At 43.8% G+C, this 26,536-nt stretch overlaps 1 protein-coding gene across 11 annotated transcripts in view; it reads left to right on the plus strand.

The window, feature by feature from the left end:
- Window positions 1-26,536, plus strand: part of NCOR2 (nuclear receptor corepressor 2) — a 1,233,371-nt gene that overhangs the window by 271,001 nt on the left and 935,834 nt on the right. For all 11 annotated transcript variants that reach the window (XM_086942885.1, XM_086942883.1, XM_086942892.1 and 8 more), the window contains exon 4: window positions 21,567-21,747. In XM_086942885.1, coding sequence (XP_086799011.1) covers window positions 21,567-21,747 — 181 coding nt within the window. The remainder of the gene's footprint in view (window positions 1-21,566; window positions 21,748-26,536) is intronic.

The raw sequence follows: 26,536 nt of genomic DNA on the forward strand, positions 1-26,536 counted from the left end.
TGGAGCTGAATAAGTTCTCATCCTGCGTTAGGGAGGTGCTTAAATGGTTAACCACAAGTTCCCAGAGCAGCTGGATGCAAAGGATGTTGCATGGCCAGCTTGAGCCAGTGCCATCCAGAAGGTAAAAGGACAGTATCCGCTCATAAGGACGAAGCCCCATGGGTGGGCTGGTGACACCAGAAGTAAATAAGTGGCCCCCAGTCCATGGGTGGCAATATGACCACCCATTGGAGCTTCAAAAAAATCACTTGTGGCACATCACCAGGATCGCGGTTACGGGATACACAGGGCAGAGCAGAGGACGAATCACAAGGAGGCCTGGCCAGCCCTGACTTTGTTCGTGTTCTTTTTGCTTCAAGTCGTATTTATTCCATCTTCGGTTTGTGCTCATCCAATTGCAACTGTAGAACTGTTAAGCTCCAGATCCTCTAAATCATGCCAAGGGCTGGACTTCATGTAAAAAGAGCTTCTTTCTGGTAGTTCCTGAGCTACCTGTTGGAGACTACAGGGTTAGACTTGTAAGATTCTGTTGGCCTGTATGGCTTGTTGTTTTTTTCTTTAAAAAAAAAAAAGAATCAATGAAGTACAGTTTAAAAAAAAAAAAAAGATTTTGGCCCCTCTGCTGGGGCAGTTAAGAGCCTCATAGCGGTGCAGTGGAAGAAGCAAGATTTCCTATACTCTGCACAATGGATTTATAGTCCCTGGCAAACTAAAGCAATAGCAAAACTCCTATGTGAGAGGTGCTGGAAAGTAGGGGGGATTCCAACGGACCCCGTTCCAGCAGCTATTTCTAGGCCAGATCTGGGATCCAGCCGGCCCAGGGAAATATGCAGATTTTTTTTTCTGGTGACATTTTCAGACTCCAGGACATACATCAGGAGCGCCCGCAGGCAGTGAGGAGGCTTTCTTATTTTTTACTTCCAGCCAAATACAAACAAAGGCCTAAGTTAAAGTACCATCAGCCCTGCCTATGTTCATGTATCTTCCTGGCTGAATCCACCTGGAGTCTAACACCTAGACACTACTGCAATGGAGGGAAACCACGTCACAATTACTTCAGAGAAACTATGTTGTTTGACTTTGCTCAACCCACATGTAAGAGTGCATGAACTTTAAGAATATAAGATTTATTTGTCTGCATGAGGGATTACACAATGATTTAAATGGCACCTGATAATTTATTATCACATTTTTATAGCTCTACTCCCACAGGTAAATCAATCATTCAAAAGATCTTTATTTGGCTGATCCGTCCATAAAAGAAGGAACATCACAAACACAATCCAACTTTGGTAAAATTCCACATATACAAATCATCAAAACAAATTCATTAAAATTCCAGTTTAAATAATAAATAATCAAAAGCGACATAAAGCAGATGTATCTAAAGTAAAGAATACACTCCATCCCATCTATTGCAAGGTATTTTAACCCTCCATGGTTCCCCTAGCTCTAATGGCTGCTTTCAGTAAAGAACATACGCTGAAGCAAATGTTCAGGGTGGTTCAACAATTGCAGGCGATACATAGCTTCTTTACACCTGTGATAACGAAGGGTTTTTAGCAGAAGTTTTAAAAAGTGCTTAAGTGCGTGGTTAAAATAAATACAAAAAAAACATAATGCAACATTGACTGCTCTGAGTTTTCATCTTAGGGGCAGGGCTCCACACTAAGGTATACAACCTGACAAATCACAGTAGGTGCCATACAGTACCAGATCTAAAGCGAAAAAGCAGAGATCTCTCCCAGTGCGTCAAATCAAGTGTAAGATAAAAAGCTAACTCTGGAGAAGCAAATGACCTATGATAAGATAGCACTGTACATTGTGTAGTCTCAACTGTGAGTCTAATCCTGCAGACTCCAAAATAATGTCCCTGCAAAGTTTAGTGTGAGGTTCGACCAAACGCTAATCCAAAGTCACAAAGGGGACAAGTCCACCCTGTCCTCGATTTAATGCTGATTTAACTATGCATGAACGATATACCTCGAAGCTGTTGGGGGGAGGTATGAAATCGTCAGACAAATACGATTTTATTCGTACTAGAGTAAAGAAACATTTTGATAACCCAATACTCCTTCCCCATACACTGCCCTAGGCTACATTGCACATTGTAGACTTTTGGTGAAGGTGAAATGTCACCTTTAAGCATGGGACTAGAAACATTTAAAACAACTCCCGCCGATCTGCTGAGCTTAGACCGATACAAAGTCCTGTGGGATGCCAATTTTCTAGGGAGCTAGAGATGATGCCAACGTAACTAAACTTGGTCACCAACCAGCTGCGGGCCATTGATAGTAAGACTGCCAGACCCATATGCCATAATTTGCGACTTGCTATAATTTTTAGTTAAATCAAGAACACACATACAAAAGTGAAGCCATCAGCTTGCATACGTTAAGCGTTATGGGTATGAGGCAGTCGGACAGTGCCATCTGTGTACAGCAGCACAGGCACCAGAACACCAGCAAGTCTCAGGGTGTCAACAAGACTAGAAGTCAAATTAGGGCAGAGATGTTTCATATATAATTAAAAAGTAGAGAGGCCAATATGCACCCGTGGTGCACACAGCATTTTAAAATGATCTCTGACGACATATCTCCTTTGGAGCGGATACGCACCTTGGCTTTTAGGTCAGCATGCAGACAATAGAGAAAATCGACCAAAGGGACCAAAGGGACCCCCAACACAGAGTTCCAAGAACATTAGCCCCAGCTTGGACCTGTTCACAGAATCGAAAGCAGTGGACAGGTCAATAAACCCTAAACACAAAGGCCAGCGCTTAACTACAATAAACCTATTTATAATTAAACTCAAGTTTAAGCACTACTCAGTCGTACCTAAACCACTACAAAACGCGTACTAAAAAGCGTATAGGATATTACGCTCTTCTGTCCACTCAACAAGGCGATTAAGATCACGCCTCCTACTACTTTAACAGTACTATCTTTAAGTGAGATGGGCCTGTAACACTTAGGGGCCATACGATCCTCTTTTAAATAAATATGAACAATGGTCGATAAAGACCAGGAACTCGGGATGTGAATATTAAGTGAGCTGATAAAGAGGTTTGTGATCAGCGGGCCCCATAGCTCTGTGGTTCATTTAAGATCCATCAGGATTCCGTCAGGTTTGGGCACTTTCCAACTACCACGCTGGCATATAGCCATCTCCACCTCAAGTAATGATAAGAGTGGCGAAGAACTTATCAGCTTCATTTGAAGAAGAGCGTCTAACTCTACACTCTTTTAGGTAATAAATGAAGGAAAAGTGTGAGACCCAATCCGCCCCCAAGATGCTACACTGGAGCAAAGATCCAGCCTGAGCATTCCTTGACCTAATATTCTTCACTTTGTTCCAAAAGGTACTGCTATTGCCCCCCCCCCCTCTCCCCCTGGGCAGCGGACTCTAGCAACTCCCAATCCATTTCATGCAGGGCCTCCTTCCTGTTTTTAAATACAGATTTGTAGGCCGAACGGGCTGCCGTAACATCTGCTGACAGTCTAGGAGTGATGGATAAAACCCGTCTTAAGTTACGGTTAGCCACCGAACACAACATGTCAAACCATCGTGGCACGTCCCCATTGGCCTAGAGAGATTTTAAAAGAAGCTATTTAATGGCTAGACTTAAGTAGTTGTATTAGGACAGCATCATACCCATGGAAATTTGCCAAGAAGCTAACAAATAGCCCTCAGGCTCAGACGATAAGGTGTCTGAGGGATTTTTGAGTCTCCACGACAACCTGTGTGACACACTGGTAGTATCGCAGAGGTAGGTTGAGACCCATTGACGGGCAAATGTCCGACGATAGTGAGTGCATTACGATTGCCCCAGTCTGAACACATGACCTTGCCGCTATGGAAATGATGGAAAAGATTTCTGGTTGCAAAAATACAATTAATAGTGGAAGGTCGACCATACCCTCTGTAAGTGGGAAGATGGCACTCATGCCCACTGAATGCTTCAACTAGATTCACCAGGTCATGCGTTGCTAGATAACTAGTCAATTCACCACCCCTCTCATCACGGGTTTCCATCGAAGTTTCTTTCCAAAGTCCCATCCAACTGCAAAGGGCCGCCCAGTTTAGCATTGAAATCACACAAGTATGGGGGTTGCATACATGGGCTGTCCTTGTGTGATGACAAATTGGTGATAAAATCAAACTGAGCAAAATGTATACATTTCAGATAAACAAAGTAATTATAAAAGTTGATTAAATAAATTACAAAATCGAGTTACCATGCCACAGAGCTGACAAATTTGGGAAAAATGCAGACTCATTAACAATGGATTTAATAAACATGCAAGTTTAAACATACTTGAAGCAAGAGGCATCACACAGCCGTCCCTGGTAAGAAGCAAATCGCCAGGCATGAATAGCAGGCATAACCGTCAATCGTAACTGAAGTGGTAGACCAAGTCTCCTGCTAGGCAACAATGTCAAATTGGTAAAGGATCGCCTGCCAGTCAGGATTGTTAATTTACTCTTTAAGGCCCGCAACGTTCCACCTCAATAAAGAGAGCATACAATCTGCGGGGGGATTGTGGGGGGCACAGATTTGTTGAGGGGGATGATACTTTATGCTGGAGTCAAGGGCAGTGGAAGAGTTCGTTGAGCCTACCGTTCGTTGAGTTACCGACCTATCTCCCTTCTACCCTGGCTCAGCAAACTTCTAGGGAAGTACGTCATTTCTGTTTTGACCGACTTCCTGGAATCTAACAACATACTGGACCCCACCCAGACGGGTTTTAGGCCTCGTCATGGAACGGATACGGCCCTGATAGCAGTGACGGAGGAGGCAAGAAGGATCCTAGACGGTGGCGGGTCTGCGGCCATCGTCCTACTCGACCTAAGTGCCGCCTTCGACACTGTAAATCACGACATTCTACTCCACCGCCTTGGCATGATAGGGATATCAGGAACAGCACTCACCTGGATGAGATCTTTTCTCACAGACAAATCCTTCCAAGTATTTGAGAAGGACTTCACCTCTTCCAGTAAACCTCTTAAATGCGGAGTGCCTCAGGGCTCCTCCCTGAGTCCCACCCTTTTCAATGTTTATCTTAGCCCTCTAGCTGATGTCGTCCTCCCATTTGGAGTGAAAATTGTCACCTATGCGGACGACACACAGCTAGTGGTAGCGCTGGACCCACCTCTCAACTCCCACCACAGCCTACACAATTGCTTGGAAGCAGTTGCCGCCTGGATGTCAGGCTCCTGTTTAAAACTAAACGGGGACAAAACAGAAGTAATGCTCCTTGGAAATAACATCATGAAATCTATTGATCCCATCTGGCCCCTCTATTTAGGTAACCCCCCTCAACCCAAGGAACAAATCAAGAGTCTAGGCATCTAGCTGGACCAAACTCTCACATTCAATCACCAAGCAACCAAGCTTCCAAGCTTGCCGCCACCTGCTTTGGGCTAATGAGAATACTTCAAAAAATTCTCCCTCTCCTTCCGTTTCACTCAAAACGGATCATGGTCCAAGGACTAATACTATCCCGTCTCGGCTGCGGTAACGCTCTATACCTTGGAGCCCCACAGTCCACTCTCAACAGACTTCAAATCATTCAAAACTGCGCGGCAAGAATCCTTCTCGACATCCCTCGCCGAGTCCCAGTCAAAGCCAGATTGAAGGATCTCCACTGGCTCCCTGTGAGAGCTAGAATCGAATTCAAGAGCATGTGCATTGCACATCGCTCCTACTAGGGAACAGGCCCGTCCATCAATCACCCCTTGGTAAAAGCATATAATCCCAATCGCCCCCTCAGATCCGCGATCTCCCACCTCACCTCAGTACCACGCATCAGAAGAGCCAGATGTGGAGGCCGATCACTCTCCTACAATCTAGCCAAGATCTGGAACTCTCTCCCCCTCACAATCAGATCAGAATCCAATCTACTAACCTTCCGAAAGCTTCGTAAAAACATGGCTCTTTAATAAAACTTCTACCTTAATCTCAGCTTCACTAATTCCAGCGTTTCCGGTTTCAAACCTTTTCTCCTCTGCAGCGCTGGGACTCCCTTGGGTAGCCATCACGCTCTATACATTCTCTTTCCTTTCCTTCCTGAGCTGCTATGTCAATCAATTGAAGAAAGGACATCGAATAGTTTAGCCATTGGGATGGAAAAAAAAGTAGTGAGCATTTTACAAAAGTCTGCTTGATCTTTAGCTGCCATCTCTGACACTGACCCAGCAGAAAAGGCTCCATATAATTGTGGTGTTTGGGGTTGGCTGAGAAAGTTTATAAAAGAATCCTAAATGCACCAGAGTAATGTTACTCATGGGAGCGGGCTGTGGGCATTCTCCAAATAATAGGTTGTGAGCTAAGTACGGGAACCTAAAATTGACAATAACACAGTCACCCGTTTAATCTGCAATACCTGGCCCGATCCAAGCACACCTTTGCACCATTAGAATATCTTTAACGTGAGTAGGGCACAAGTCGGGGTACACGGCGTCCACCCACTCTTTTCACAGGGTGGATTCTGCAAACCCCCCCCTCTTCCCCCGCCAAGGATTGGGCCCCACAGACATATACTGAACTTGTCCCGGTGTAATTTTCAGACAGCGGGAAACGTTCAGCATTGGAAACGTTCAGCATTGTCTGCATGTTGTCTGCTTTCGATTCTCAGCAGGAACGTGTGGGCAGCGAGGACGTTTTTTCCCCACCTCCAGCTGGGCCTAAGTTAAGGGAACATCAAACTTCCTTTTGTTTGAGTATCCTTATTGGAGGTGGCCTGGAACATCACACTTAAATGTAAATGCCATGGAGGGGAAAGAAAGGCACACCGCTTGTTATCTCTTCACAAGGACTTGAGTGGCATGCTTTGCCTTTTTTCATTCCCTTTACATAATAGATGCATGCACTGTAAGAATGTCAGGTGTGTTGGTCTGTCCCAGTATTTACACAAACAACAATTTTAATAGCACTATTTTATTTCGTTTATAGCTTTATGCAATCCAATGCAGGGTGTCAGAGCTCTTTACGTAACATACCCATTATACATTCACAATAAATCATGTACATGTGAAGATCAATGTACAAGATGAGTTACATGAGACAGTGAGGGTTAAAAGGTGTTGGAGTCACATGTCCTTCATACCTTACTGTGGTCTTTTAGAAGGATTACAATTTATGAACTGCAGGTAACAAAAGGATCTCTGTGTTAAAAGCAGTAACCCATTTTGCTATCTACATAAAAAAAATGTCATCAGCATGTTAGATGATGTGCTTTGCAGGAGACACATTTACCTTCTCTACTACTTTGATTCAAATCTGGGACTTTACAAAGCACAGATCTCTCCAGCAAGTGCATTAACCACCAGAGTTATCTCACCATTATTGCTATTCCCTGATATTTACTGGACACCTTCACAGCAGATGCCTTACCCAATCAAATATTTTAAAATGTAGACTTTGAAACCAATTAAGCATAACAGATAAACTACCATTTTCCTTGTTTCCAATTTCTTTGTGGCAGGGTGCAATAAAATAAATCTATTAGTTGAGGCCCAGATTGTGCATCAGGATTGCGCCACTTTGGCACAACCCCGCCAAATCTAATTTGTTAAATCTCATAATGCACTTAAATGTACTCACTGCTAAACGTGTGTGAGGTCTTAAAACCTGATGTCACTTCCAGTGAGGTCACCTTCCTGTGATGTCACATGCAATGTTGCGCGTCGTGACATCATGCACTGATGGCAAGCGTCCTGATTTTACTTGCATACTGCCTAACCTGGTTAGTCCCCCCACTTCTTTTTTTAGGACGTGTGCCCTGAGCGTGAGTATTAGGAAAATCCTTATGCGTCATCAGCCAATTCAGAGTTTTATTAAACAGTTCCTCGGAGGAATCGTTCTGCCCCTCGATAAGGGTGGAACCCCAAAAAGTACTGCCACAAAAGAGAAGGCAGGAGGTCGATCGCTACTCGGTCAAGCGCTTGAGGAAGCGTCAGTCGAGACTCCTTTCCTGTGGTTGCTGCGGACCAGTAAGAAGCGGTGATGAGAGCGGGGTCCTGGGCACTGCTCAAAGGGCGAGTCGAGCTGGGCTGCTTGTTGGATGGTCCTCCACCAGCGGAGGAGGCCAGGTTTGGAGCCTGCGCTTCTGCCATGAGTTGAGACTGAGAAGTGACGGGCGCGTTGAACCTGCTAAATGTGAAGGGGTACCGACCTGATGCAAAGGAGTCAAATGAGACAGAGAGACTGGAATGTTAATTTCCAGGGCATCAAGTCCACAACTAAGGGGGTAAGTTCTGTTTTTAACTAGGAGTTTAGACGAATAAACGGATCCTCCAATAGCTGCGCTGCACCACTTTGTGATAAGCAGGTACTGGTCTTCCCCCGTGACCCCCCCCCACCCCCACCCATAGGTAGGAGACACAGTGAGGAGAGGGAAGAGAGCACTGAACACCTCTCTACCAAAGCTTGGCAGTGGGCCTGAGTAGGAGTTTGTATCAGGGTGGAAACCATGTTGCTGAGCTTTTTAGGGAGCTCCTGATTTAGAATTCCTAGGGATTATAGGAGAGTCATCACAACCCCTCACATCCATAGAGCTTGGACCATTCACGCAGCTCAATGATGGAGAGTTCAGGTTAGAGGAATTGCAAGGCCCTAAAGCTGTGGTACCAGGGGTAAAAGCAACAGTCACCGGTGAAGTACAAGATGAGCTGACCCCCTGGCCGCAAGCAGGATCCAGGCTGGAACCAATGGACAGCCTCCCCTCAAGTATCCGATTGCTAAACATGCTGTTATGAGGCGGGGTGGCCACTGGGCCACTGCTAATTAGCTTCTTTTTCACCATACTAAGGGGCAAGGAGCATATGTAGAAGTCAATATAAGGGTATGGAGAAGACGGAGTACTACCACCAACTTAGTAAAGGAAGAGCAGGTACCTCAATGACCACAACAACAAACAAAGTGTTGTATGTCGTTACAACGCATTCCGTTGCAATGTATGCCATTAACACACCTGCTTTACAACAGAATGCTTTTTCATGCATAACCTTTTCCACGTAAATTCCTTTACCACGGGTAGATTTAAGATTTTCGTTATAAATTTATGCATGGTAAGGGCATACTCTTGGGAAAGGTTATGCCCCTCCCCTGTACCCTTACGTGTCCCTCCAGCCCCCAAACCTTCGTCTAATTACCCCTGCCCTTAACCCTCAATCTTTATTTTTTTTAAATTAAAATTCCACTTGCGTCTTCACGTCGTCGTCTCTTCTCCTCCATCTTCCTTGATGACGTCCTACGTCGTAAAGAGGGAGTGGAAGTTTCTTTCCGTTTCCTCTCCAACGACGCTGTTTTTCTCCACTTCGCCACTTCATTTTCGTTTTTTTTGAGGTAGGGGGGGGGGGGAGATCCCCCCTCAGGTACCCCCCTTTTTTGGGGGCTTTACCACACATGCCTTTACTACGCATCTCGTAGTAAAGGTATGCGTGGTAAAGGCTTTCGTGGTAACCACACATGCGTTCTAATGCATGCGTGGTAAAGGCTTTCGTGGAAATGGCCGCGTTGTAGTGGCCGTTTCCCCAAACAAAGAGCTTCCGATCGATGGCAGGCGAAGACGGGTCCGCCCTTGACCCGGGCTTTGCCTGAACACGTCCCACGCTGCAGGAAGAGAGAACGCGATTTTTTTCGCTATGGGCGGCAGCAGCGGTAGACGATCCAGCGCCGTCCTGGTAGCGAGTAATCCTGATACTTGGAGTGGTCCCTCAGCACGGCTCCCTCTGGCCAGCAAACAGCAGCAGTCCCACCCACAGAGTCAAAATGAATCATACAAGTGGTAAATCAGTGTGCAGGCAATGTTACATAAGACAGTGATTATAAGGTGTAGGAATCGCATATCGTCCATACTTGTAGACCTTATAGGTTGAATGAATGGTCAGGAGAAACACAAAGTGAGGATATAAAACTTAGCAGGTTTCTTAATCCTACAAGATATTTTGAAATGCAGCCTCTCTGTCGCAAATTAAGTGAGGTAAAACAGATTTACTGTCACATTTGTCCTTGTTGCCAATAGTTTTGCAGCTTATTTTGTTAAAATAAGTGTAAAAGTTGACTGTCAGACTCTGATTTTCAAGTTCCGCCCTTCGTGACCACCCCATTTCCATGCCACACCTCGCCCTGTAATTTATGGGTTCCCGAGTATATTGATTCCAATTCCAGCAATGCATGTGAGGTGTGCAAGCAGGGAAAGCAGCGGAGTAGCGCCCGTGAGATATCTGAAGGAAACAAATGACTGACCCATACACAGCTGCAGCACACACTGAGTGCATACATCACCATCCTCATTAACAAAAAACACAAACAAATGACTGACAAGACTAACCCCAGCCCATACACAGCTGCAGCACACACTCGTACAAATTGCATTTTTGAATGCCTTTGTTTGCATGCTCTAGCATACTAAAGCCAAATCTACTGGCTTCACCAGTGTTTATTTAGAAGAGTGGTGACCTGAAGATTCATTGTAGTTTTTAAATGTAAACTAGCCCCTTATACATTGCAATGGAAATGCTCCATAGGAAGTGGAATGACACACCAGACAGCCAATAGTATGAGGCGAATGCTTACTCCCCGGGCACCGTACGTAGGTGCACGTTTGATGAAAGTAGTGCTAACAGCTCTAGCAGTCAGTTAAGCTGCCAAGCCGGACCTAAAAGGATTCTACTTCATTAACATTCACAACGGGCCATTCGGAGAGGCCCGTGCATGCCACATAACCGACCCAAGCGCAGCCAGTAAAAGCAGCCTGTCCGGAAGTGCCTGCATGCCCAACAGGCGCGTCTGACGCTGCTTGCTGTGTCTGGGGAAGAGCACAGCACTGACATGACCTCTTTCAGCCGCTGCACCGCTGTCTAGAGGGCTGTTTAACAGGAAGTCTGTGAAAGATGCGGTTTCTGCAGTCCAGTTATGCGGACACTGCAGTCTTCGCCTCTGTCTGTAGGTCATACTTCATTGCACTTGCCACCCCACCCCGCCCCGCCCCTAGCCCTCCTGAGTTACCAGCACTGCGGCCATCTCCCCCCGGAGTTACCGGGTTTTAGGAGAAATAACAGAAATGAGTAGTTACAGGGGCTTGTGGGGTCTAATTCGGCAGCACAGTTATTCCTCATTTCTCCCCCTCATTCTGCCTGGAGCCTCCATCTGCTGAAAGCAAGGGGATTCTCTGGATGGTAGACAGCAGATCCCTGAAGGTAATACCGCTATCGAAATATTGATAGTTAAGCAACAATCTGGTTAAATTGCTGTCCTGTATTTTGACACTGAAGCCTCCTCACATTGTATGTGATCCTGACTCGCTTATGCATTTATCTGTTTGAGAATGGATGCTTGTGTAGGACACACTTGCTTCTGGATTTGCCTCAGCGCCACATAGGTTCCCCATGGTCACAAATGATATAGGGGTCCAAAGTGGATGAAGCAGCGAAACCTGGCAGGGATGGGCAAAGGTGTTGAAATTGGCTGCACCCCACTAGGTCATGAACAGAAATAGGAGTGGATGAAAAATGTATTTTTTGAAGAAGTAGGTTATGCTGTTGAAAACCCCAGCAGAACCTGCTTTTTTCAGCAGGTAGAAAAAGCCCTGTTTATGGAAAACACAAACCTCGATGCCGCAGTTACAATATGATGCATAAAGAACAATTGATGGACAGAATGCAGAACAATGTCATACATTCACCCCAGTACAGAGATCTGGGTTAAACCCATCGTTCTTTTGCTCACCATACCACCCCAGTTTATGTCCAAGTCTGTGTAATTGAATACGAGTACAGACCGTCTTGTACGTTTTTTTTTGTATATAACCTTCCTTCTTGTTTTGTCTTGTACACCGTGGGTCACGGGGTGTGCCCACTTGTCATTGTATGTTGAACTCTTGTTGAGACATTTTTAAAGATTTTGAAAATAATAATAAAAAATCCTGTCCGGCTGGACAAGGGACATTCATGGTATTTCTTGTATGTCTATCGTTCTACGATTCAGATTAAGCTAGGGACCACTGTTCCTTAAAATAAACCTAATCAGAAGCCCTTGTGATATCTAAAGTGCACCAGCATTACACCACATGTCTGCTTTAGGCCAATTTTGTGCTCCCCTGCTGAGGAGGCCCAGTTTAGGATTGCCCTTACCTAGACCTGGCTCTGACACCAGACAGGGCAACATATGGCTGTGATTTTGGTTATCTGATGGGCCCAAATCAATCAATAAGTTCTAGCTTACATAATAGTGTTGAAAATGGACATACTGTGGTCACAACAATTTTAAGCATTGGTTCGTAAATAGAAATGGGGTCCCACCTATGGAAGATGTGAGGAACCCTGGCACTGAAGACAGAGTCTGTACTGTGCTGTTATGACTGCCACAAATTCCAGAACATATTCCTTGTTTAAGTCCCTCCTGAGACCCTTCATTTATTTAGGTCTGTGCTATATTTGATACTAAAATGGACAGTCTGGTGGAAGCAGGGGCATTATTCAGAGAAATGCAGAACACAACGTTATCACAACCACTGGAAGGGATAGAGTAATGCTGGCCAAGGCTGAGATTCATTGTAAAGAGCCCAGAAAAACAAAATGTTCCAGGGCTTCCGACAGAGATGTTTGTTCCCAACAAAGAAATAATAGTCATAAAAAGGACATCCTTGGGTGCAAATGTGAAACCCAGCACGAGAGGCTGGTGGAAAGGCATAGCCTTTTAATTCGCAAGACTAAGAAAATTCTGATTAATCCAGTGCCAGTATAAATTTTGCCGCACAGGGAAGACGCATTTCCAACACATATTTTTGGGTTGAATGGGCTTGGCTTGCAGTACTAAGGGCTCACTTTGCTGGAATCAAGCACCTGGTCTTGACCCTCTCCCCTCTCAAATTGGCCAAGCCAACATGCCAGATTTTTTTGTTAGGGTAACTGTTTGGTAATAGTTGGATGGCTTTGTGTGTGTTCCTTCCAGCGGTTCTAATAACAAAATACCACATTGAAACAGCATGTTGGCCTCAAACAATATGGAATTGCTGGATAGACTCTGCTTTAGCAGAGTTCAAATACACCCTCTAGGAGCATTATGAAACACCGTCAGAAGATCAAACTTTCATTGTTAGTGAACTTAAAAGTCGTACAAATAAAGTGATGGACGGAATGCTTGAATGAATCTCAGCCACTAGTAATTACTCAGAGCCGCATCGCTATCTATAGTTATTTTGTACAGCATATCACCTCGATTTGGACCCAGCTATATACAACCCAGTGTCGACCCTGCTCCAATCGGAACAGTCTAGCCTGAACTGCCAAGCCATGTCTTTGCTAACCTGGAACACAAGCAACTCTTCACTATGCACTGCTAATTCCCCCACATACTACATCACTCACAACATGATCTAGAACATCATTGATAGCATGACTGCAACTTCTCAAATATTTAGAAAAGAAGGAGTCCCCTGCATACAAATGGCTTGCCAAGTGCAGGGAGAAACATGTCCAATTTTTAAAGAATTCTTAAGCAAGAAGCTATACATTAAAAAGTGCAGGCATATACATTTCACATAAAAAGATGCAATGAAATTTGAACAGAAATTGACGATGTACGAAAATATGGTTATTCAGGATAGAATTTTTTTTAAATTAATTATACCATGTTAAGAGTTAAAATATCATGAAGAGACTGCATCAGCAACTATACAGTAATGTCCTTAACACTTGTTCATACATGAATTGATGTCACAAATACATGCAATAGGACGGTTTGTTATAAATATGAGAGATCAAATCATATCACAATAAACATTGATGTGGTTTGTCTAAAACTCATGATAAAAGTTCATTGGTAACCACGGAATATTCAACAGAATAACAAATTGTATTATGGGAGGCTTGAAGATGGAGTTAATCTCAAAATGACATAATTGATGGCAAGACTGTGCATGGCAGGGGCACATATTAGTTATCTTAGGGCACAGTTTTTAGTTACTTGAGATAACTAAAACTGGTGTTTCAGTGTTTCAAAAATAAAAAATGATCAGTGAGCATAATGAACAGCCCCGCCCCTCTCCTCCCCTCCCTTTTGTCCCACAGAAAGTAATTTCCAAAGAAACGTTGTGCACTCCCTATAAGCACCGTCTGCATCAGGGTGTGACCTGAGGCCCCAATATAGAAAAATACATATAGTAATGCGCCAAAAGTACATAATGTGAAAGAGTCCAAATCAAAATGTAGAATGTTCCAAATCGTCTTTATTGTGCTTGTACAATAGACCTATAGATCCAAGTGTTACAGCAAAGCAACACAGCCTACGCGTTTTGTTCACCACTGTGGTCTTCTTCAGGGTGTGCTTATTTTGGTAGAGCCAATATACCACGATATGGGTCTCGTAAAATTGTAGTTCACCATATGGAAATATGCCATATATGTGTAGGGTCCAGCTAGATTACATACCGTGGATCCTTTTAATATCCGGCCTGGCCACCCCCGTACTTGACAACTTAGTCACTGTCCAGGATAATAGACAAAACATAAATCGCACCACATGAGTGCAAAAATTAAAAACAATTTTTGCCCTCACGCAGTGTGAGTTGAGGTTTGCCTACTATCCTGGACAATTTCAGTGTTTGAGTTTAAAATGCTACTTTGTCACTGAAATTTCCACCGACTATGTTATTTTAACCTTTTTCTTCTTAATAATAATAATAACCTTGAATTTGTAAAGCGCAGCTACCTCCGAAGTGGTTTTCAGGCGCTGGTGGCCCTCGGGAAGATTAAGCGAGCTATTGCCCAGAGTCACATGGTGCTGGGCTGACCTGCCGCCGGATCCGGGGATTGAGCCATGAACCCCGTGGTCCGGAGTCAGGCACCCTGGCCGCTGTGCCACACCTCTTCCACAGTGAATATGTCATGTACATATAAATCAGAATACTTTCTAATACTTAAGACTGCTGGTAAACTAAATGTTTGGGAACCTACAGATCTGAATAGCAAAGACAAAACATGGGAGATGATGGGTCTGATGGTAGTAAAAAGGAACGTTGCCAAAACGTGGGGCGCAAGTGCAACTCCTTCAGTGAGGGGTGGAAGGCCGACATGGACTGGTGCATGATAAGGGAGAAAACTGTATATGTTGCAAGAGGCTGCTAGAAATAATTGTCACAAATATGGGGCAAATGGAATGAATATCGTGGTAACATCTATGTCCCACCAATTGTCCCCTCTCCTGTTCCAGGTACACCGTAAATAATGTAACGAAAGAACACTAAGTATTGAAATGTGGAACCGATCTATGTTTGTATGTATACGATAAACCAGAACTTATCCCGTTTGATAGTAAAACATAAATGTTGCATTACTGTTATCAATAAAAAGAAACTACTAATAGTAAACATATATGGGATCAAATATCTCCCGTCGTACATTACAAGGATATTGGAGACACCAAGGAGCTCTGTATCCATATAGAGGGATGAGGCCGAAGGGGGAGTTCTTTTATAAGGTCAAGGGACTCAGAGTTGACTTACATCCTTTTAACTTATGGCAGCTGGAATTTTATTCTTTATAAAACATGGTCACACTATTACCTATCCGACAAACTGCTTACATTTCTGATGTGCTGCCCCTCCTTTGGAGTTTTATATAGCCCAAACTTGACCCAAAGGTATCAGAGCGCTTTACATGAGCACCAGTTACATTACAAACTGACACATTCCTAATATGAAAGAGATAGTATAGTGCCAACATCTATATATATAAAAAAACGAATGTATGTCTGTCTGTCTGTTTGTCCTTTATGTATTACTACACCATTCATCCGATCAGCATGAAACTTTGGGAAGTTGTTGAGTACACTCCCGCAAAGGTTTCTGGCGAAAAATTGTTAAATATCGGATCCCGGCCCCCAGGGCCCTCAATCTTTCCAATACTGAATGTTTACAGTTTCCGGTGCGACTCGCTTTTGCAATGACCATCAACAAAGCACAAGGACAATCGCTGCAAGTGTGTGGACTAGAATTTGGAGAATCCGTGCTTCTCACATGGAGAACTGTATGTGGTCAGCTCACGCGTCGGAAAACCTTCTGATTTATTCGTATACGCACCAGACGGAAAAACAAAAAAAAAGTGTATCCACAAGCACTGTAATAAATAAATAGAATTAAAACACTTTAAAATGTTTTCCATATTAAAATGAATAAGTTTCAATAAAAATGACACAATGTAAATTGAATGTTATAACAAGTTTCCTTACATTTCCTTTCTTCTGAGATCGCAGCAATGCACGACGGGAAAGCTAGTAAAGAATAACAGCGGAATCTGTAATGTGAAATTACATAATTGTCAGTGAAGTATTGGGATGTTTACATAACAGGGATCATATGATAGCCTAGACAAAGGAGCGCCTCAGTTTGCATCAAGTGACCCTTTGGAAGGTTGTTTGCACGGGAGTTTTCGGATCTTTTCCTAATTCCCTAATTTTTAGGTCTCGCCTGTCGATGCGCATGCGCATCGAGCAAGGCGAGAGTATTGCGACTTATCTACTCTTTATCCACACTGCAAGGAATCGTGGCGATTCCTTGCAGTGCCCGTGACTTTTAAGCTCAATGCGCATGCGCATTGAGCTTAAAAGCGCGTGCACGTCCGTCTTTGTTTACCCGCTCCGCCCCCTCCCCTTCCCGCCGTGTCGCATTTCTCCTCCCCCCTCCCCTCTCTTCCCTCCGGCTTGTTTGTTTATTTGACCCGCTCCGCCCCCTCCCCTTCCCGCCGTGTCGCATTTCTCCTCCCCCCTCCCCTCTCTTCCCTCCGGCTTCTTTTTTGTTTATTTTACCCGCCGTGTCTCTGATCCTTTCGCTTGAGGAGAAAATATCAGTTATCGAAACCTTACTCTCCATTCATTGCCTAATGCAAGTCCTCAGAAATCTCAAAGTCTACACTGCAACTCTGTATCTGTGATCCCCTCAACAAAAGAGGTAGGTAGTCAAATGGCGTCCGAGCACACATTTAGCTTCAAACCGTCTCCTTTCCATCGTTTGAAGTACTCACAGGTCAGTGCCACTTACAACTTCCAAAACTGCCTCCCTCATCCGACATACAGTCCCCAGGCCAGATAAAGATTTCACTGACCAGGTCACGAAATCCATCTCCCCTACTGACTTCTTCCAATCCGCTCCAACATCCCAGGGCATTTCAATTTCTCCACAACTCGTCCCAGAAATGTATTGGAGACTCTCCTTTTAACACTCGGAGCTTAGACAACTTATTTAAATAGAAACCCATCCCAAAAAAGTCAATCTCTAAGACCCAGTCATCCCTCCAAACCCAGTCTCTAAATTTGCCTCCCACAACTTCCCTGTTGCTCCCACACATTGCTCTTTCTTCAAACACACTGTAAGCTTGCTCTTCCACCCCCCCCCCCCGTCTGCCCGAGGCGCGTGAAATACGACCGCCTGGCATCCAAGGTTATTAAAAGGAGCGTTTGCTTTAATTACAGGAAAACAGGGCGCGATCCGCCTTCCTCGCCTCTTTCCTACGCGCAATCTCTCTTTTGCTTGTAGTCAAGGTATGGGGAAATATGTCCTTTCGATATACAATTAATAAAATATATCGCCTGCATCGTCATTCATGGTATATTTCGCAATATCAGCAAGGGAAACTGCACATGCAAAATATGCCATTCCATTTGTTTCACGAAAAGATCACACGATATATATCTGATAAAATGCATATTTTTATATTAGCAGGCCATTTTAGTTCGAAAATATTTCCTATAGGTGGATGTATTATATTCTCTAGGTTCTGCTTTTTTTCTAAATAAAATAAAGTACAAGAAAGAAACGCGAGGGTCTGCCATGGTTCTTCAGGGAGGCTGCGGTGGGAGCAGGGTATGGATTGATACAATGCAGCACACCTATCCAGTCTGAGCTGGCTGCAAGGCTCTCTAGGGGTGCCTGCGGGGCTGCCCAATATGAATGCGGGGGCTGCAGCACTACACCTACAGAGACATGTACGCAGACGCATGCCCTCACTCACCCTCAACTCCTCACTCTAACTCACCCTCACTCTCACTCACCCTCACTCACCCTCACCCACACTCACCCTCCCTCACCCTCAACGCCTCACCCTCACTCACCCTCAACCCCTCACCCTCACCCTCAAACCTTCACCCTCAACCCCTCACTCACCCTCACTCTCACCCTCACTCAGCCTCAACTACTCCCCCTCACCCTCACTCACCCTCAACCCCTCACCCTAACTCACCCTCACTCACCCTCAACACCTCACTCACCCTCACCCACCCTCAACACCTCACCCTCAACCTCAACCACTCACCCTCACTCACCCTCACCCACCCTCACTCACCCTCACCCTCACCCTCACCCTCACCCTCACCCTCACCCTCACCCTCACCCTCACTCTCACTCTCACTCACCCTCAACCCCTCACCCTCACCCTCACTCACCCTCAACCCCTCACCCTCACACAGTGCAATAGGTCTCAGACCATTTCAGTTAGAGCTTTTAGAAATGTTTATGGCTTTTTTTATTTGTAATTCTTTAGCATTGGCTACAGGAAACAAAAATGCTAAACATTTACAAAAAAAACCCATAAACAATTCTAAAAACACTAACTCTAATGGTGCGAGACCTATTGCATTTCCAATGCTTGTTTCACTCTGTATATATGCACTTCACCACCATCACTGAGCACTGAATGTCACCATACTTCTTGCCCCTGCAATTCTGTGTATTCCGCTTTGACAACCTTGTAAAAAATTGTAAATACCCACGAAAGCTTCAATTTATTCAATACAATACTTTTTGCAAGCATCTACTTGTGAGTGCGGTTTAATTTAATCTAGTGTTCCAACCTTCTTGAACTGCTGTGCTAATTTTCATTTGATATAATTGCTAATTATTTGTTATTTACTTAGCAACCAATTTTCCTGATGAATACTAATATTAATAAATGTTTTGCACGCTTCCAAATACACATAGCATAACATTTGCACGTGTAAGCATGTGTTGCTAGCATGACAAACGGGAAATAATAATGGTCTTAAGAGTCGAGTGTATGCCTCTTTAAGGTTCATTTCTCACTGCTGGTCCAAAACATACAAATGAATACATCGATTGTAAGGCACTGAAATTGTGTAAGTGTTATACGAGCACTTTCAGGGTTACCAAACCAAAAATGCTCCTTATTAGTAATAACCAAATTAAAAGCATACAGCATTATAAATTGTTCGTGTAGGCAGATGTCCATGAACTTAACAGCATTGAAATGGAAAATTCCAGGCACATTCTTTGCAGGACTTTTGTAACATGTTATTTTTTTCCCTTTATATATTACTTACAGTAAAAGAAATATATATATATATTACTTACAGTAAAAAAAACAGGTTTCATCTAGTGTCATTTAATGCATTCAGGTTCAAGGGGAATGAACAGGAAGAGATCTGAATCATGCAAAGAAGAACAAGCATTGGCAAAGCCAATAAGTCTTGCTTTTCTTAAACATACAATGGCAAAGCTAATACGTTTGGCTTTTTGTCAGGAGGAGTGTTTGGTATTAGAAGGGAGACTGTGTGTTGTTCCCTTCTGTTCTAGAAGGCAAACACCATACTGAAGTAACCTCTTGGGCTACAACAGCACGGACGCTTGAAGCGGGGCCCGGTTGGTGAACAGATTGCATTAGCAGAGTTGTTGTACCCTCAACGAAGAGTGTTATCAAAAGGAGTGAGAAGAGCAAATTTGTGTTGTAACTGGTGAGCCTAAAAGGCTTAAACCGCTAAAGGTTTGGACTTTGTGTACAAACAAGATGTAAATATATTAATGTTGCCAAGACAACAGAGTAACAATAATGAATTTTTAAGACTGATAAGTCAATAGTGTGGATTTGCCATTATGACAAGAGGACATGCCTTCTACATAAAAGACATAAATCGGCAAATAAGTTATCATATCAATAAAGTGTGTATTGCATCCTAGAACATGCACAGACTCTGAATGAATTGCAAGCTACATTTTGTGTTGCCATGAAATCCCATGTATGGCTCAAATGGGATGACCCTAAACGCCCCCCCCCCCCCCCCACCAATCCGGACATGTATTTTTTTTTGTTTGTTTAAATTATGGGTTACATAACACGTGCTTGAAAACTAAAGCTGCCTGTAGCAAGATCTAAGAAGGAAATGCCTCCAAACCACAGTGCATATGAAGGATCCGTCTACTCCTTTGGGTGTGAAGCTTGTACTATTATACACAAGTCTATCCCCAAAATCTTCCCATGTCTCAAAATACCCCAGGTTGTTACTCATAAGTCAACCCTTTCTATTAAAACAATCCATTACTCATTACATTGCCTGACTAGCTCCCCTTCGAGCTTTTGCACCCAATGGACATGAGGCGTACTACACAAGCTTTCTTTTTTTTTTTACAGAGTTATATTTTGCGCAAACTTAATCTGGTATCAGCTATCAGAGCACCTACATAGCACCAGTTGCGTTACATGAGGACACATTCATTTTTAAGAGGCAAGGGGATATTAAATGATTTGCCCAGAATCACAGGATGTTCAGCATCATTGCCGAGACTCGAACCCTGTTCCCCAGATTCGAGGTCGACCGCCCTAGCCGTTAGGCCAACTCCTCTCCTTTTCTTTCGGTCATTATTTGATTCGAGCGGTTTCTCTAAATGAGTTTTGCAGTTGGTTTCACAGCAACAAAGGCAATCAGATTTTTTATTTGAACCAGAAAAAAAGGCTTCTTGGTAATCATACCATGCCTCATAGCACACCATGCAGGGAGGGCAAAATAAGACACTTTGCTCACTTATTGCTTGTCTCACACCATTGGATAAAGTATCACGTATGGGAGAGCAATGTGTTTTATTTAGTAAAGACAATGAGGTAGAAGATATCTTACCTTGAAATGTTCATTAAAACGCTAACCAGCTTTGTATAACCGAACTGTCCTCGTGCTTATGACTTCATGCTTACCCAAGGTGACTGACACCACTTGACGTGAATGCTTTGATGTCATGGGTGAGAACAAGGAGTGCTTTGGTATTGGCTGGTCATATAAGACAATAAACCAAGGTGGAGAGACTCAAATCTTAGTTCAAGGACTGCTACTTGAACACATTTCTAGGAACTTGCTGGACAGAAGATGGATTGAGCTCTTGGGGAGAAGGGTTTCCCACATCCAGTGATTATGGGGAATTATTGTTGGGATTTTTGTTTAGTTTAAAGCAGTTTCACAATCATGGACCTTCCCCTTGAAGGAAGAATACAGCTTATTCTAAGCCAGCTGTGTGCAACATCGTCCAGTTCCACTCAACATAAATGTACATACAATGAACCTAAATGGAAATTGGGTACATAGTCTGTGGTTGGTGGACCTCGCTCTTCTGGTCTTACAATGGACATCTCTGCTTAAGCAAATACTTATAAACTTTTTTATTTTGTTTTGCTTTCTTGATATTTTCTTTCACGTTGTACGATGCATCCATTCAGATGCCACTCATAGCATGCAAACCTAGCTCATAAAGAAAACAACTTTAAAACTTCTGTGTTTTTTCACCCAGATCTCAAGACTTGCATGGAAGATCTGACCCACATTCCTACTTGTCCGACTTAACGAAACATTCGGAAATGGAGTACATGGAAAACAAGCGCCCTCGATTGGAAATGCTCCATGACCAGCTGATGCGGCACTCGCCTTCAATAAGCCAAAACCAGCATGGAGGAAATGAAGATCTGGCAAAGGTAAGACCTTTCGGTTCAGTTGTTTTGATTACATTTTTGGGGACTTTTGCATACAGCTAAGTATGCAGCATTAAGCCTGCTTTGGCCCTTTTCACATGCAACTTGCAATATTGTCTGGTATGTTTGTTCACGGTTGCAAGCCAGGATAGAGCTGGGGGTCCTGTTGGCTCAGTTTCATTGTTCCACCAGGGAAATGCCTTGATCTTGTGTGCAGTCTGGTTTGGGCAGGTTCCCTTCAAATGAAAGATGAGAAACTGTGAATGCCAGCCAAAGCTACCCAAACTAAATATGTTCATTGGTGTTTCCTGAAATGGCAATTTTTTTGGGTGGTGTCCGAGTGCCGTCCAAAATGGTCCAGCGTGTTAGTCTTTGAGCACATTGTGTTCTTCCCCTGTGGCTTTTTCTTTTGTACCTTGGCCAGCTCAGATAACTCATGGCTGGACCAAGCTGCTTTAAAGAACACAGTGTATGTAGCATCAGTTAGTGTACTTCTGGCTTCTACTCAAGAATGCTTTCGGAAGGGAGTGCAGACCATGAAATCAGTTCTCTTCAACAGTAGGTGGCTTGTTCAAGAAGTTATCACACTCATTCAGGTTTGTTTCATCAGTGCCTTGTTTTGCAGCGGGCCTGTCCACCATGTTGCAGTTCTCCATCACCTGCTCTGTGTTAAAGGAATGTATGACGTTACAATGCATGCCTTTACAACGCAGTTTTTACATCTCAACATCCTTTACAAAGCATACATTTACATCGCATGCCACTACAACAAGTTTTTTTAAACTACATTTACAACGCATTCCATTACATTGCATTATAACTTTACAACACATACCATTACAACGCATACCATTACATTGCATTTAAAAGTGTTGGCTAGTGTAGGTGTAAAAATTACTATTCTAACCCAGAGGTGCAACAGTAGGGTAAGTGTTGGATAGTGCAGGGGTACTATGCGTTGTTATGGCATGCGATGTAATGCCTGCATTGTAGTGACATGCAATGTAATTACTGCGTTGTAGTGACATGCGTTGTAAAGGATGCTGCAATGTAATCACAGCATTGTAAATGTAGTGCGAAGTAATGACTGCATTGTAAAGGTGGTTTACCGTGGTAAAGCTATGGGCACCCAGCGCTATATAAAGTGTTTATGACCAGACCTTCTTTTTATGGGATTGATGTTGAAGAAACTTGTTGACTCTGATAACAGTGGAGTTATTTTCACGAGAGCAAGGCTGCGTTCGTCTCCTCAGTGCTTTATGAGTAGTGGGGCTCCTGGAACCAAGGTACGGCTACAACAGCCCAATCGTGACCTTTAAATCCCTTTGGGGGGGAGAGAGTTTAATTAACCTAAGTTTTGTATACCCGAAGTTATCAGAGCACTTTACATGAGCACCTGTTGCATTACAGAGGGACACATTCAGTTTTGTTAGACACAGGGAGATTACGTGATTTTCCCAGAATCACAGGATGTTGAGCGTCCCAGTCGAGACTCGAACCTGCTTCCCCAGCTTCGAGGTCAACCGCCCTAACCATTAGGTTACATCCTCTCCCCTTGCTATGGTTTAAACTCGGATCCCTCAGGTTGGGTCACAATGTCAGTAGGGATGTGTCGCTCATCGGCTGCTCCTGTGCGAACTCATAGCAAGTACCACAGTTTTTAGGATATTACAGCTCCCAAGCGCACCACTGTTCACCTCCGGGCAAGTTGCTATGCTCCATATTCAACATCGTTTACCGGGTCTGGTGGCTCAGTGGACTAATGCTTTCACTGCATTGGCCTGTGTTCGACCTCATGGTAACAGGTTCAAATCCCGGCGGGTTCACTCAGCCTTTCATCCATCTGAGGTTGATAAAATGAGTACCATTGAGTTGGGTAACAACAAACATCTGTTATTCAGCGCCAACATACCTGTATTGGTGAACGTGCGCTTTACAAATACACATGTTATGAGCATACTTTGCTACCCATACAGAAATGTGCTTTATTGGTATGACGCGCCATCCAAGTGCATCTACAGTGCAATGCATCAGGCACTGCCAATTGGTAGACTGTTTACCGCACTATTCGCCCTGGAGCACGGACACCTTCTTCCAGTTCCGAGCTTTATAAATAAAATAAAAATCCCTAACCTTGCTAAATGCACTTTAAGCTTTTTATTCACGAAGCGATGCAACATTTAAACGTCTGCAGTACATGACCGAGAACTGAACTGATTTTGGTAATGGAAATCACTGAGAAACTCGTCTTGCCTACCTAACCTTCAATAAATCAGTTGTTGGCAAGCAACATTTTCCCTTTGTGAATGCTTGTTTTGTTTGCAATGGTTTTTGTAAAACTTTAATTTTGAGTTACATGCCAGCCCTTCGACAATATGAAAAAATAATATATCTCTGCTCTTGAAAAGCACACATACCCTGGTTCCAGGGCAAAATGCCTTCACTCGCGGTTATGTTACTCAGTTGCTGAAGCGGGCTGACCCTATGTTGGAGCTTGTAGTAAGTGTAAGAAAAATGTGAGTGACACGGCAATAGACCAATGGAAGACGAAGGCTGTCTGAAAGCCCCAACAAGTATATTATGTACATAATTTTAATAAAAAAACAAAGTCTTGGCTAATACCACATCTAAAAATGTAAACCCCCATTTAAGTTTGAACCTTGTGTCGCCCTTCCCGGTCTTCCGAGGTGAATGCTGCCTTACAGGTCAAGATTATGGGCACAAATGTCCACCTGTTCGTGTTGAAAAAGTACCTCCCCTGCTGCAGACCCTATGCAAAGTGAACACGACCAGGTCTATCTAGGTGAACGAGGACCACTGCATTAGAAATTCCAGGGACACCTGAAGCCCTGTGCCTGTGAGGTCTAACTGCTAGTGTCTTAAACCCTTCGATGCGGGGGATATTCCCCTGCTGTGCTGTGGGGGGGCGCACATCGCTCACATGCTCATGACGAGCTGAGCTCGTCATGAGGCACGGCGCTCCTGGGTCCATGACGAGCTCAGCTCGTCGCGGCCACAGCTCGTCACGGCCACACCCGTTCCCGTGGAACGCTCAGCACAGCAGGGGAATTATCCCCGCATGAGAGCGTTCCACAGCTCATGATGAGCTCAGCTCGTCATGAGCACCGGAGCTCCGTGGCTCATGACGAGCTCAGCTCGTCATGAGCATTCAAGGGGTTAAAAGAGACTGACAGCAGCAAATCTGTTACACTCAGTCACATTTTCCAGGAAGAAAAGAGACCATTAACTGATTCATTTTGGTCGTCATGTCTTTTTATCAGCCAATGTCTAGTAAGAATATGGAATCCGAAATTCAATGCACTTACTCAATTTTCTGAAGCCAGGTAGTCATCAATACATCATGACTTCATACCACTGATTTAGTAAAGTTTGAGTAGCTAGTACTAGTAAGCAATAGTGGACTCGAAAGGATGCTTACTGGAGTTATGGGACCCCTTAATGTTTTGAGTTTCAGATGGATGCTCCATCATCTGGTGGCCTGACTTTGCTTTGATGATTCGAACAAAGTCTGCCCTAAAGCAGAGGCCTAGGTTACCAACAGAAATACCCCCCCCCCCCTCCCCCGGCATCTCTCAACATCCCTCCACAAGCCCCAGCTTCTGCCTAAACCTGATCTTCGACCAAGAGTCATTCAAGTGAACCTGACAATGGGAAAAACTCCTCTGGATGCAGGGTCCTAACCCTCCAGTGCTGCTTGACCTATCTCAGCGAGCACCCCAACCCCGGCTCCCCAGATACTCTTGAATATGGACTGGTTTGAGCCAGCGTTGAACAGCAACTGAATGACAATGGACTCTGTTCCTGAAAAGCTACTCAATGTGACTGACAGCCCCTAGGTGATAATTAGTGCTCCTGGTTTTGTGGTATTTATTTTTTTGACATTTCCATCAGTATTCATCCATATTTATTTTTTGCAAATTTTATCTGTATTTAGCCATATTTATTTTTGGTTTTGTGGAAAAATTAAGCTGAAATTAGTATATTTCCACATTTATTTAACCGGTAAATATGCACTCATGCTTGAATGTCTACTAGGTTTAAATTGTGTAACCCCCCACAGAAAATAAATCAATGCACTGTTAAGAAAATATGCAGATTTGAGTATCAACTTCGTGCATATATACTGCTGTTAAAGCCTCTTTACTAAAATTCCTTTCTTTTTTAGCCCCCTTACCTATCAATTCACACAGCAATTGGACTGGCAGTCATGGCAAACAGTATTTAGAATTACTCAAAAAGCAACCCAACTTCCGTTTTTATCCACATTTAAAAATAAATACAGACAAGAAAAGAAAAGTTTTCGGTCTGTAAAAATCAGCAAAAACGGAAAACAGGGACCCTTAGTGATAATGGACTCCAGACCAGAGAGCCAACCAATGCTGGTTTAATGGCCCATGAGTGACAATGGGCTGATGATGGGAGAAACATCGGATGCTACTTCAATGGTCCTTGAGTGACAATGGGCTCAGGCCTCTAGACCGATTGGATTCAGCTGTCATGGCACATAAGTGACAATGGGCTCCGGATGTGAGGACATTGAATGCTGCTTTGAAGGAACATACGTGACAACGAGCAGAGGATGTCTGGACCATTGGATGCTTCTTGGTGGCCCATACATTTTTCCTACCTGACCTAGGTATAGCTGTATCCAGTTTTTTTCCGATGCACTACAATACTGCACCTCATTTAGAGGGCTCCTATGAAGTTTATTCATGGCCAAATTGAGTGGTACTGAAATTACCACTCGTTTCGCCTTCCACCGAGGACACTT

This window comes from Lissotriton vulgaris, chromosome 11 (assembly GCF_964263255.1).
Source record: "Lissotriton vulgaris chromosome 11, aLisVul1.2, whole genome shotgun sequence".
NCBI lineage: Eukaryota > Metazoa > Chordata > Amphibia > Caudata > Salamandridae > Lissotriton > Lissotriton vulgaris.